At 32.6% G+C, this 13,420-nt stretch overlaps 4 protein-coding genes across 8 annotated transcripts in view; 2 read left to right on the top strand and 2 right to left on the bottom strand.

Moving 5' to 3' along the window:
• LOC108967011 (peroxisome biogenesis factor 2) overlaps positions 1–1,401 on the top strand; it is a gene marked incomplete in the record, with an annotated part of 1,555 nt that extends 154 nt beyond the window's left edge. Inside the window, 2 exon segments of the mRNA XM_018930211.1 lie at positions 66–497; positions 570–1,401. Of these exon segments, the coding sequence (XP_018785756.1) occupies positions 66–497; positions 570–875 (738 nt within the window).
• LOC108967012 (phosphatidylinositol transfer protein CSR1) lies at positions 1,386–2,585 on the bottom strand. Its single transcript, XM_018930212.1, has 2 exons — positions 2,280–2,585; positions 1,386–2,216 (listed from the first exon to the last, which is right to left on the bottom strand). Exons 1-2 carry the CDS (start codon positions 2,436–2,438, stop codon positions 1,701–1,703), a joined length of 675 nt encoding a protein of 224 aa, XP_018785757.1. The 5' UTR covers positions 2,439–2,585; the 3' UTR covers positions 1,386–1,700.
• Positions 2,586–2,922: 337 nt separating this feature from the next.
• LOC108966997 (ribosomal protein S6 kinase beta-2) overlaps positions 2,923–13,420 on the top strand; it is a 19,625-nt gene continuing 9,127 nt past the window's right edge. Inside the window, exons 1-10 of one of the 4 annotated variants that reach the window (XM_018930190.1) lie at positions 2,923–3,076; positions 4,291–4,547; positions 5,606–5,649; positions 6,862–6,988; positions 7,046–7,177; positions 7,247–7,380; positions 7,449–7,640; positions 7,718–7,808; positions 7,884–8,132; positions 8,892–8,999. In XM_018930190.1, coding sequence (XP_018785735.1) covers positions 4,449–4,547; positions 5,606–5,649; positions 6,862–6,988; positions 7,046–7,177; positions 7,247–7,380; positions 7,449–7,640; positions 7,718–7,808; positions 7,884–8,132; positions 8,892–8,999 — 1,176 coding nt within the window. In that variant the 5' untranslated portion in view covers positions 2,923–3,076; positions 4,291–4,448. Of the gene's footprint in view, positions 3,077–3,640; positions 3,722–4,290; positions 4,548–5,605; positions 5,650–6,861; positions 6,989–7,045; positions 7,178–7,246; positions 7,381–7,448; positions 7,641–7,717; positions 7,809–7,883; positions 8,133–8,891; positions 9,000–13,420 lie in introns of those variants that run through there. The other 3 variants (XM_018930189.1, XM_018930191.1, XM_018930192.1) reach the window with 3 other exon arrangements.
• The window catches only part of LOC108966996, a 5,769-nt gene continuing 1,807 nt past the window's right edge, over positions 9,459–13,420 (bottom strand). For both annotated transcript variants that reach the window (XM_018930187.1, XM_018930188.1), the window contains exons 3-8: positions 12,864–13,302; positions 11,516–11,701; positions 10,405–11,168; positions 10,024–10,347; positions 9,824–9,962; positions 9,459–9,758 (exon numbers count right to left, since the gene is read on the bottom strand). In XM_018930187.1, coding sequence (XP_018785732.1) covers positions 9,595–9,758; positions 9,824–9,962; positions 10,024–10,347; positions 10,405–11,168; positions 11,516–11,701; positions 12,864–13,281 — 1,995 coding nt within the window. In that variant the 5' untranslated portion in view covers positions 13,282–13,302 and the 3' untranslated portion in view covers positions 9,459–9,594. The remainder of the gene's footprint in view (positions 9,759–9,823; positions 9,963–10,023; positions 10,348–10,404; positions 11,169–11,515; positions 11,702–12,863; positions 13,303–13,420) is intronic.

Genomic DNA, 13,420 nt, shown 5'->3' on the forward strand with positions numbered 1-13,420 from the left:
AGTAAGTGGAATTAGAATTTCAAATTACAACAATAAAAGTATAAAAAATATGTATAATCTTGCAGCCCGCTTTGTTTGCGAAGATACAGCCGGAATTAGACTTACTTGTTCAATCAGCACTTTGGTTCGGTTCAATTGGTAAACAAGGCTCAACATTTGGTCAGCAATTGCTTGTTCTTTCCTATGATTCAGAACGTCTAACTTTATCCCGACTATGTCTACATTTTGCATTAACGATAATTCCAAGCTATTTAAGAAATTTGGACGAGCGTCGTTTAACTGCACAATCTGAATGGTTGCATAAAGCAATCGAATGGGGAGAAAATACAGCTCTTTTATGTTCTGTGTTAAATTTCTTTCGCTTTTTGAAGACCGGTCGCAAACCGACCATTGTCGACTTTTTACTTGGTTTAGATTATATAAGCTTACGGCATAATCAAAGGCGCGACATAGGCTACAAATACCTCACGCGCGAATTATTGTGGGGTGGTTTCATGGTAATCAAATACTTGTATAAATGATTTGTATGTATTGATTTGATTTCTTTTTTGCAATATTTGCCTGTTTAGGAAATTTTGGGGCTCCTGCTACCGATAATTAATTTTAGAAAAATTATGCGGTTTTTAAACAATACTATTAAAAGTATGAATGCCACTACAAGAGAGGACAGGCTTGTGGCTAATATCGAGAAAAAAGTCATACTGAAATCGAATACAATTTGCACTTATTGTGAAGAAAGACCAACCATACCACATCACATGAGTTGCGGTCACATCTATTGCTATTATTGTTTGGCAGCCAATGTTGCTACTGATGCCAGTTTCAGTTGCACAAAATGTGGTACAAGTACTACGAATGAAATTCATGTGTTGTAGTCGGATTTATTTTTAATTAATTGAAATGAAAAAAGTAATTAAGTGAAAATATTTCTCATATTAGATAAAGTATCTATATACTTGGCTTTAATTTAGGATTATGGCGATGAAAAAAATAACTTTAAATTTAATCTATATACATTGACATTGCTTGTTTCGACGTCTCCAAAAAGAGGTAATTATACTTTAACTTCATTGTTTTACATCTAGCGGGCAACTGAATTTATTCGTGTACATTTATAAATAAATTTGAAATGTTTTAAAAAAATTAGGTAACTTAGGGTAATTTCCATTATTAGTAGATTCTATTATTATGAGTCGAATATTCGATTGTGAATATTTAAAATTGAAGTAAATAAACAGATCGGTAAACCTTTTGATCTTACCACTCCCTTTAAGTTCCCTTTTAAGATTTCAATTCAACAATATTACGTTACATATTTTACACTTACATAATTACACGCATTCTGCAGTTTATGTTGATAGGTGGTATTAAATAAATATGTATAATTTATAACACTCATAACCATTGTTTATTAATTAATTATTTGACAGTTGAATGTTCATAAACATAACAGTTGATAGATGTTGCACCCACAATATGTGTATGTATGTATGTATATACATATGTGATTTCTATTTCTAACTGCACAAATACTATAAATCATTGGGATTATTTATCTACTAAGGTTTACATATACAATTACACTGGATTAATGTTTTAATGTTGTTTAAAATTTGTATGTTTGTTTCATAATACATAAATCGTTTTGGAGGTACTTTCATTATGTCCGTATGTTACATTTTTGCAAACTGTAATCTGGATTACATATCAGTGGGTAAGATATCTGGTATTAAATGTTTGCACAAATCAATCTCATTATCCACAAAAACTACTTTCTTTGCTGTATTTTCATCGAGCCACTGTCTTATAACTGGCCATATGGTAGAAAATATACCAGGTGCGTTTATAATCAAACATACACCTAAACGCTCAGGGTAATGTTTGCTTAGCAGCCATATCAAATTTTTCACCAACTGATAATCCATACATGCAGTACTGAACCCGGATAAATCGAAAACAATGCATAAACTATCTACGACTTCCTCAAAGCATTTTTTACATGCTTCTTCCAAGCAGTATACTATGAACTTGGTCAATTCGTCAATGTCACGGTCGTTTGAGTTGTGATTTTTCGCGGGTATATAAATGACGGGACGACCAATGCAGTCACGGTGACGTAAAACTCGCGCTTTATTTCCATGTATTTTTATAGCATCTGAATCCCCTAGCGTGCTTACTCCATATTGGTCTCGCCATTTGTTTGTTTTTAAAATAGCCTGTTTAATTGTAATTCACTTTGCATCAATACACAATTTTATTGATTTGGTTCAAAAACTTACTTGAAAAGCAGAGTCTACATTTTTGAAAGCCCGTAAGTATCTCTTCAATGAAAAGTCGTTGTGATATTGCTTAGGATCTGCCTCAACTATTAGTTTCATACGATCCTTAAGGTCTTGTAAATCATTTACATTGACATTGCTTGGTTCATCCTGCGACATTTTGAAAACTGATAATACCAACAGGTAATTTTGTATTTGATGAGAATTAAAAAAAATCAGTTAAGTTTATTCATACAATATGTCTTTATTTTAATTATTGCTGTTGCATCGCAGAAGTGGATAGTATTTTTTGCAATCAACGTTTAAAATAAATTAGGAGATTATATGAATGAAGATATGAAGGTAGGAAAGAGCGTTAAGGCTTTGTTTAGTAGACAAAAAGTTAGTTCAGAAATAATGATCTTTTACAAAAACTCGTATGGTTAATCTCTCTCTGATGTTAATTAATCCCGAATTATTTTTTAAATTTGCATTTGCAGTTTTTAGCTCTTTGAAAACGCGTTAGTAGTAAAACAATTTATAGAAGTTAATTTAAATACTTTGAAATGATTGTATTAAGTGAATAATTTAATGAGATGGCAACTCTATGCTGCAGGTAGGCTGCTAACAAAACCAACAACACGTTAAATATAGGCTTCATACATAGTTCTAAAACAAATTTTCGATAATATCCGCGTTGCGTGTGCTAAAAATAAAAAAATAGTCAATCAACATTAACAAAAATTGTATAATTCATTAAAGAAGTGTATTAAAGTGATAGATATTGAAATATAACGTAAAACGGAACAACAAAGTAGGTAAATTGCTTTCTCGACATATCGCAGAAATATAAAGATAAGGAAATATACATAAGTGTCATGACGGATGTTAGATGAAAGAAAATTAAGACCTAAATGTAATATATAAAGGCGAAACTCACAATTACAAAGTAATAAAATGAAAATAATTCCGAAATGGAATACAAATGCTTGCAGATATGTAGATAAGCATTTATCAGGGACGAAGTGTCTGCGCATATAAAAGGAACCACATACCTTACTGATAAAACCCTTTTTCTGAAATTCAATGATAACCAAGTACTAAACTAATTAACTGGCAAGCACATAGGTAATAATAACGAAAATAATATATGTGTATATATTGGAGCATTGGAGTAGGTCTCCACTATAATTGTCATCAGTAAGTAGTGATTTTGATCTTTCCATGCGCAACAGTAAAATAAGAAAACATTCCATACTTTCAAGGTGAAAAATTGAATACAAACACTTAAACATTATATATCAATGTGTATGTATATGAAAGCTTCAAAGAAATATGGACATGCCATTCATGCTTATTTCGAGATATCTTGTTTGTGGAATTTCCTTTATTTTTGTTGCGTTTCACGACTATGCAAACTTACCACTAAATTATACGAGTATGGAACGCTTTACGAATGAATGGTGAGTTACGGTGTTAGAGTTGCCTTTGTACAGGTAGTTCGGGAACTAGCTTAGTATAAGTTATGCGAAACAGGTAAAAAATAGTGAATATACATAGTTCAATAGTCTCAAAGAAGTAAAGTAAAGTTTATCATGTTTAGTTTATTTAGTTAATGGATTTACTAATTCGGCTTGAGCGCACATTTTATTCAAAGTGATATCTGATCTGGTGTTTAGTTTGGGGTTTATAATGTATAGCAAATGCAACCCTGTTTTTCATTTGCAGCTTCATTTGAACGCCTCGTGTTCGTCATCGGAGTAGCATTTTTGATATTTTATATCAGAAAAAGAATCACAATTGAAAACATTTAAATGAAGTGAATTTAATTTATATTACTAAATACTAAAATTGTGGAAATTTTGTGTTTAGAAGTTAAAAAGAAAATTTCGGAATTGCAGACAGAAACGCAGAAAATTGAACATTTTAAAAACTATTTCAAGAGAACGAAAAAATTACAGCCATAGCACTTTGTTATATCTGATTTGTGAAATAATTGTAAAATATTTCTCTTTACGTTGTCTTGCAATAGGACTGTCAGTGCTAATCCATTTGCTAACGAATAATAATTTCACTACACGTTAGCGGAGGATACCCATTGAATTAGCCTTTGTGTACTTTTCGAATTCGTCTTCGAAATTTTTGGCAGCATTATTGCTGGAGTAACAAAGTTTTGCAAGATTGTGTACCATGGCAGACGTTACTGACGCCAGTGGTGTTTTCGACCTAGAGCTTCATGAGGAGGAAAATCCTCGAGATTCAGACGATGACAGGATCGAGTTGGATGATGTAAGTACTTTTTTTTTGTTAAATTAATCAACCCTAATGGCACACTTGATTAAAGTATTAAGTTAAAAGAGTTATTTTTTATATTAATACCATACAGTTTCATATTGAATGTATGAATGGAATATAAATATAAACATTGTTTACATACATACATACAACGAGACAATGCTATGGAAAAGCCTACTTTTTTTTAAAAAATTCATATTTTTCGAAATTACATCATTATATACACATATCTTGAATATTTATTTTACAATTTTAATAATAAAAAGTAATTTGTATATATTTTTGTATTCTTATATACAGATATTGAATAACATTTTTTTCGTAGCTTTTATAATATTTATTAAAAGTTTGATAAGACTAAAAACTTATAGCCAAAGCAACGGTGTGTAATATACACTATTCTTATCAAGTTCTTTATAAGATAAACCGAAAAACTTAACAATTGAGAAAACAAAAGCTTTTATAAACTTCTTCTGCTTTAATGACCTACACTTTTAGTGTTATAATAGTAGTATTTTTTAATCTGCATATTTTACCGGGAAAGAAAGCCTAAAAATTTAAATAAAACTATATACATATATATGGTATATAAAATAATATTTATATTAAAATTACACTTTTACTACCGCATAGTAATATTTATGTATATACATATGCGATGTGGTTTAAATATAAAAAAATCAAAATTATCAACAATCTATTATCAAATATTTGTTTGATTTAAGAAGTATTTAAACAGTTGATACATACATAATTACATGAGAGATAAATGTTAGTTCAGTTTTCTCATTCTTTAAATAATTTCAGTTATTTTTTTTTGTTAATTTTAAAAATTATTTCAGCATTTTTTTTTTTAATTTTGTGGACTTAATATTCAAGTTTGTAAAATCCGATAATTTCTAGTCTACAGCCAGAAGAGTTGTTTATATTATTCCGTATGTATTTATTCTTAATTATAGCTCTATTATATGTATCAGTATTCAAACTTTAAATGCATATATCTAAATATATAATTTTGTCACACCCATTATAATCCATATAATTCTTTTCAGGTCGATTTAGAACCCGAATTAAGTATAAACAATATCCAAGAAGAGTAAGTATTAAAAGTAATCATATAATACTTTCATGTGATTTGGTATAAGCTCAATATTTTGTTCATTATGTATGTACATATAAATGGCATTAAAATCCCTTATAACCGGACACCCACTCACGCAGTGTACGGCTATGGAAACTTTCCACATATGGGGGCGTGGCAAAAGTGTGTTTAAATTGTAATCTTAGCGTCAGAAGCTGCAACTCAAAACAATATTTCCACTGAACTAATAATTGCAAGCGAACAACTTCAGAATGAAAGAATGACAATTATCATATTAGTTTCCGTTGAGCCTCAGCGAACCAAACGGCGCCAGCTCAAGTAATTTTTTTTGCTGTGATTGTTTTTCGTATTGTGTGTACAAAACCGTCGCAAAGTTCCACAATGTGCTAAGAATTTAAAAAGCGGAAACTAGAAATTGTACAAAATTTTCTTGACACATTTTATGAAATCTTGCTACTTTATCAGATATAATTGCCCGAAGGGTATTTAAAACATTTATATTCATATTTTAAACGTTTAACATGGTTTTTATTTCTATTTGTGGCAATTGTGATATTTTGAAGCTTTTTTTTTTAACCTTTTTCTCCTCAAAATGCCTGAGCTTCAATTTATAATCTACTGACTGATCGTCTGTTTTTTTTTTTAACGAAGACATGTTATTAAAGTATTTAATACTTTTCAAAAAAAAAAAAACATATTATACATATATGTATATCATCCCAACAAGCCAAATATTAATTAATTCATAATTAAATCAAATTTGACAGCACAAAGATTCCATTGGCTATCGTGCCGTGTTACTAAACGCTAATCTCCGTGTGAATATGAACATTTTGTGCTTTATTATTATTTTTTTTTACCAAAGAACTGTTTTTGTAAATAATGCAAACATATGTATAGTAGGTACAAAAAAAAAAGAAAAAAAAAAACTCAAGTACATCTAATACATTGGTAATTTCTGTTTTTATCGATAATAATATTGCTTATGATATTGTTAAAAAAATCACTTATCTGTCATGTCATATCAACCACATAACGATAAAAACTTTCGTAGTTAAACAACAGCTGCACAAGTATTTGACGCGACACAGAAATTAGTTGAATAGGAGGGTTTATCCTTAGTATGTTTTTAATTTATTACATATTTTTTATCTAACACAATAAAACAATATTAATAAAATGTACGTATATGTTTACAATTTTCAGAGTTGAAGGACAGGAAACCATACAGTTGTCAGAGGAAACTGTAAATCCCGGTAAAATAAAGCTAGGTCCCAAAGATTTTGAACTAAAGAAGGTACTAGGTAAAGGTGGTTATGGCAAAGTTTTTCAGGTTAGTTCTATTCATATTTCATTTAGACCATTTACTTATACAGTTTATTTAATTTAGGTGCGTAAAACTGCGGGCAGAGACGCCAACAAATACTTCGCCATGAAAGTTCTTAAAAAAGCCTCAATAGTCACAAATCAAAAAGATACTGCACATACTAGAGCCGAAAGAAATATATTAGAAGCTGTAAAGGTATTTTGTACACACTTTTTAATAGAAAGTAATTTGACAATTTACGCATTTGACTTTTTTCAATTACAGCATCCATTCATCGTTGAGCTTGTATATGCGTTCCAAACTGATGGAAAGTTATATTTAATCTTGGAATATTTAAGTGGCGGTGAATTATTTATGCATTTAGAGCGTGAAGGCATATTTTTGGAGGATACAACATGGTAAATGCAAACATACATATATATGCATAATTGCATTTGTAAATATTATATTATTTCATCCTTTATAGTTTCTATCTAAGTGAAATTATACTAGCTTTGGGACATTTACACAAATTGGGCATTATTTATCGCGATTTGAAGCCAGAAAACATCCTCTTGGACGCACAAGGACATGTAAAATTAACTGATTTCGGTTTGTGTAAAGAGCACATCCAAGAAGGAATCGTTACGCACACGTTTTGTGGCACAATAGAGTACATGTAAGTGAAATTATTGCTTCAAGAAAATTTTTTCCATTCAATAGTGATAAAATTAAATGTTTTTTTTTTATATGAAGGGCTCCTGAAATCCTAACTCGTAATGGCCACGGAAAAGCAGTTGATTGGTGGTCGTTGGGTGCATTAATGTTTGATATGTTAACCGGCATGGTAAGTTTTTTCTACACATTGCTAACAGTAAAATAAAATATATTTAAATTGTCTTTTTTTTTACATTCATTTTAGCCACCATTTACTGCTGAAAATAGAAAGAAAACCATCGAAACGATTTTAAAAGCTAAACTAGTTCTACCTGCCTACCTCACGCCCGAAGCTAGAGATTTAGTGCGTCGTTTGATGAAACGCCAAGTGCCACAAAGACTGGGAAGTGGACCGGAAGATGCGGCCGCCGTACAGTCACATCCATTCTTTAAACATGTTAATTGGGATGATGTATTGGCCCGGCGACTGGAGCCACCAATCAAACCCATATTGGTAAATATATATTAATAGATTTATATAATTATATAGTCGAAAATGTGTCAAGGGTTCGAAATTAAAAAATGATTAAAAAACCCGAGAAAAACTTTAAGTGCCTTTCGCAAATAAAAAAATTTCCATAGTAGTATGGCACCTATATGCTATAGTGGTCCGATCTGAAGCATGTGTTTTTCCTTTACAAGCTTTCTGAAAACTTAAATATAATATTTTCTGGGTATAAAAATACTGCAGTTTAATATCAATGCAAATTGGAGAGAGAACGGCATTGGCAGCAGGCAGCAAGTATGCGCCACGCCAAGCTGCTTCTCCAGGTTCTAGGAACTAATCACCTCCCCCGTGAGAAATTCCGTCTCCTCGTCGCGATCTACACAGGGCACTGCAAGCTCAGGAAGCACCTGTCCAATATGGGCATGGTCTCCAGTGCTAACTGTCGGTTCTGTGACCTTGAACTGGAAACACCAGCACACCTAATCCTCGATTGCACAGCAATCTGTGGAAAAAGACTCAAGGCCCTGGATTCCATTTACATCAGCAGGGATCACATCATCTCAGTAGCACCCGCCAAACTCCTGGAACTATTCAGGCTGCTGGAACTATGGGAGGTCTTGTGATATAGGAGAGGGCACAATAGTCGCGGTGCATTACCTCACAACTAGTCTAATCTAATTAATGCAAATACAGAACGATTAGTTTACAATTAATATTTTATAAACTTTTTTTTGCCATTTTGTAATTCTGTTTTCTTTTTTACAGCGAAGTGAGGATGATGTGTCTCAATTCGATACAAGATTTACAAGACAAATACCAGTTGATTCTCCAGATGATACAACGCTTAGCGAGAGTGCTAACTTAATATTTCAAGTAAGTGGTTATTTGTTCTGGTAGTGATTATTGTTTAGTTTTAAAAAAGATTCCCCTATTCCTGTTACTTCGACTCAACTGTCGTGTGACCTTTACGTATTTACACTTATGTATACGTAGTGCGTACAAGAGCCTCATAAATCCTAACTATGAACAAATCTGGGTGAAAAATATTTTAATATCCGCTAGTGTGAACGCTTTAGATTTTAGTGGAGTATAGGCTAGCAATACTGATCTTATAACCGGAAACATTTTCAATTCGGTTCCGGTGATTACTCTCCTCTAGCAAATTTAAGTTGGAAGGAAACATTTTTAAGACTTAACTAAACTTAATTTGCTTAGAGTTCAGAAAATGCAATTGCACCAATGTCAACTCGGCAGTATTCTTCAAAAGTATGTAAGGAATGTTTTCTGCTGCTACAACAATAAATAAAACTATAAGGATTTGTTTTTGGACTTTATCATAAAACAATATTTTAACACAATTATTGTTTCAGTGCACAGTACAGTTTCTGTAAATATAATACATTCTTGTAATAAATATTAAAATTAACTAGTCTATACTTAAGAAGATATAAAAAAAAAATCCATATTGTTAAGCTGCACCACATTGGAAATGCGGCTCTTTTAATGGTATGCCAGTGGGACCATCGGTGTATTCGCAAAAATTCAAACCGATTCGTCGAAATGGATGGCATTTACTTTTGGGATTACCCCATTTACCTTTGAATGATAACCATGATGGCACCAGAGCGCGTCCTTGAAAATATTATTTCAATTAAAATTGAGAACTGTGTGCGTTTTTATAGAATTTAATTACTAACCGTAAGATTTTAGGTTTTCATATGAAATATCCACCAATTTCCACGTGTTCCATGGTGTGCCAAATCCATTTATGTCATAAAGACGCGCTACTTTGACAAAACGATGTTTTCCTGGCGCCGTCCACAGGCCATGGGAACCCTAAATGCAAAAATGTTTAGTTTACCGAAAATACTGTAAAATTCTCAAACTAATTTTTTACTTTTGCCGCAAAAAGTACTGGGTGATTATTAAATGTCGTCACAGTCTTCGGAAAATTTGGCCTCTGTAATATGCCTTTACGAGTTTCCTGTTTCTTAAACTCAAATGATCCGGTTAGACGATTGTATGAGTAATACGCGCCTGCATCATGAGCCGAAACGTACATCGCTTCCGGTTCAGCATCACCAGTGAAATATAAGCTCATATGTTCCCAATCACCAATGTGACTGCCAATATCTTTGCGACGCCCTAAACAGAATCCATATACAGCCGGAAATGGAATGCTGCCAAGCGGCCCTAGGCTCAGTGTACACATTGTTTTGCCCTAAAGAAATAACTCAATTAAAAAAAACATTTGCTTTTATAATATTTTACGTCTTACTTGACTATATGGATAAAACATCCAATACGTCACATGGAAGCTGGGCATCTTTTTGCGCAGTTTCCGCCTTCCACCAGCATTATTTGTCACAAGATGATCAAAACTGCTACCTACATCAATGGTATTGTCCTCTAACATATTATCAACAGGCATACTGAATTTAACATTGTCCACCAAATTGGCAATGAAATTGTTAACTTGAGCGCTATTGTCTTCTTGTATTGGTGAATCCGTAGTAGTCACGTCAGGTGCGCCAGTTGACTGCTCTGCAGCAACTGGACTGCTCTCACCCAAGACAAGATCGCTATAAGGCTCTACAACTAAACCTTTTGGTGGTAAATTGAGCACGATTGGCGGTGATAATGGTAAATTATATTCGTTTTCGACCAGACGTAAACTATTGCGTCGCACACGTTTGAAGACAGGGTACAGTCGTGACGAACGGCGTACTGTGTCATTGCGCACATCCAATGGATCGATTGAGACGGGAATGTAAGGTCCACGTGTGCTGCTTATCGGGATTGTGGATGCCAATGTAGACGTTGAACTGGGCAAGAATTGTTGAGTTGCGGAAACAAGCAACTTTTGTTGCAAACCATTAAATGGCGATGTGGGGGGTGCTGTTGGTGGAGCTGCTGGCGTCAGCTTTGTGACCGTTTTTCGCATTGGTGCATTACAAAGCGTAACGACTGCATAAATTGGCACTGGTGATTCGTTTGGATTACGACCGTAGATAAAAGACTTCTCATTTTCTAAAAGTTCGTCTGCAAAGATTACGATTGTATGAAATCTCGTTTTATTTCGAGTATTTTCTGATGGTAAATTCATATATACATACATTTATTTTTATCAACAGACATACCGATATAGATTTAAATTTTTGTTTTGTTTTAATTTTTTAAACAGTTCGAATTGACTGCCCAAAAGAAATCGAAACTTTCAAAAAATTGTACTAAAATTAATAATAATTAGAGTTTGCTAAATAGCTATAGCGAATTGAAATAAAATTATTGAAAACATTAGACTTAAGCAACAAACCGTGATTAAAAGGTGTTCAGAATTTTCGTTGTACATTCGTTCGTTCTTTACGATTGTTTTTTTATTTGCTTACCTATCTCTTCATTGGTCACCAAATATGCCTTTTTCGAATCATCCCCAATTGGCATGCCTGGTATAAATGTTTTGCCTTTATCTCTGGGGTGCACATGGTTTAGAAATTCATCTACACCGAGTGGCATGAATTTTTCCTCTGGTGCCAACCATACAATCGGTGCCCATTGTTTAATTAAACGGTCAACTGTGATATAATAACAGTATTTATTAGTGGCATAACATAAAAAGTATTTTTAAGTCTTCAAAATATTTCGTTACATATAAAGATATATAAAACTGTTAAGATGTTAAAACTTGAGACCTGGGATATTTTGTTTTTTATAATTTTAAAAATTGATCACAATTTCATATTCAGTTGCTAATAAAGTTTGGAAACATGCAGGTATAGTGCTCATTTGCTAAAAATTGACTTGCACAAAAGCTTCCGAAAATTTTCACTTTCCACTTTGCTCTTATAATTTGCACGTTTCATTGTAATATATACATGTGTTTTATTTCATGTCATACTGTGAGACATGTGATTGTTTATTTTTATATATAAAAATTGTGATTGCCAAGCAAATAACGTTGTTTGCTCAGCCAGAAGACACGACGATCGAACAATCGTTTCATGGTGATCCACTTAACCGCAAATTGGTGGGTGAACTGCGGTGTAATAAATCATAAGTAAGTGGTTCTTTCTGTATAAAAGTGTATATCTATTTTCTTATTTACAAAAAAAATTTCACCCAATTTTACATTATATAGTTACAAAATGAGTAAACCACAATTATGCTTGAGCCGCCCATAATATATAAAAAAACTCGACAAAAACGAATCGAATTTATAAATGATTTCTGATTTAATCGCAGTCATGTGTTCAATAAACTACCAACGAATAATTGTGATTATAGGAAACTTTTTCCTTAAATATCAATTTATTTTCATTTGCCGAGCTGCAACAAAAAATAGTAACTATAGCGAAATAAAGATGTCAGTTTTTACCAAGATTCAGTATTTTTGATACTTTTGGTCTATATTCGAAAATAAGAAATCACAGGTTACAATTAATCAATAACTTAAAAGGAAACGACAATTCACAATAAAGCAATCGGACATACATATGTGATAAGTACAAAGTCAAAGGCTTATGATTTGCTTCTGCATAAAAATATCAACAATTTATAATTATTAGAAGGGTTATTTGCTTTGGTGTAAAATAATCATGGCCAAAGATCATGCATCTTTCGTTTAACAACTGTCAATGTGTGTCTCAGCAAGAAAAAAAATTTATTTTTATTATCACTTGAATAGTAAGAGAGAGATTTTGGTTCAGCTTAATTCAATACCTTGATACAAAACCATACCTACTTCTTTATCTACTAAGGAGAATTTTGTATGAAATCCATTTCGATATTGTGAACCGATGTTTCCGTCGCCGGTAGGACCATTATCCAAGTCTATTTCTTCTACAATTTCTCCGATTATGTCACTGTTCTGGTAGCTAGCAGTTTCGGCAATATCTCCACGAATATCGCCGTTGAGAGCGCCACTAGTGGATGATGCTACAGGCCCATCAGCTAATGCGGTTGTACTTTTTATGATTCCTATTAAAATAATCATAAAAGCAATCAGCTGATTTGACCGGCCTTCACAACGTTTGACATATTTGCCCGAAACTGAGTGCTGTTGTGCGTGTACTTGTTGTGGTTTTTTCTGTTGTGATTGCTGGCAATTTCGATGACACTTTTGTTTCGGCTGTATGTACTGTCGACTGTTCGGCATTTTGCGGTGTGGCGCTGCTACCTATTTGATTGTTTATTTTTCTTTATCAGTACGTATGCGCATACATGTGAATAAGTAGGTACATACATATGTATGTTTGTTTAATATTTTTTTGGTCTTTTTTTTGTTTTTTTTTTTT

The sequence above is a fragment of the Bactrocera latifrons genome, unplaced genomic scaffold, assembly GCF_001853355.1.
Source record: "Bactrocera latifrons isolate USDA-ARS-PBARC rearing strain unplaced genomic scaffold, ASM185335v1 scaffold_172, whole genome shotgun sequence".
Lineage (NCBI taxonomy): Eukaryota > Metazoa > Arthropoda > Insecta > Diptera > Tephritidae > Bactrocera > Bactrocera latifrons.

Coding starts and splice junctions, on each gene's coding strand:
- LOC108967012 (XM_018930212.1), bottom strand. CDS start 2,438: ATGTCGCAGGATGAACCAAGCAATGTCAATGTAAATGATTTACAAGAC. Junction 2,217..2,279: donor ATGTAGACTCTGCTTTTCAA/GTAAGTTTTTGA, acceptor ACAATTAAACAG/GCTATTTTAAAAACAAACAA.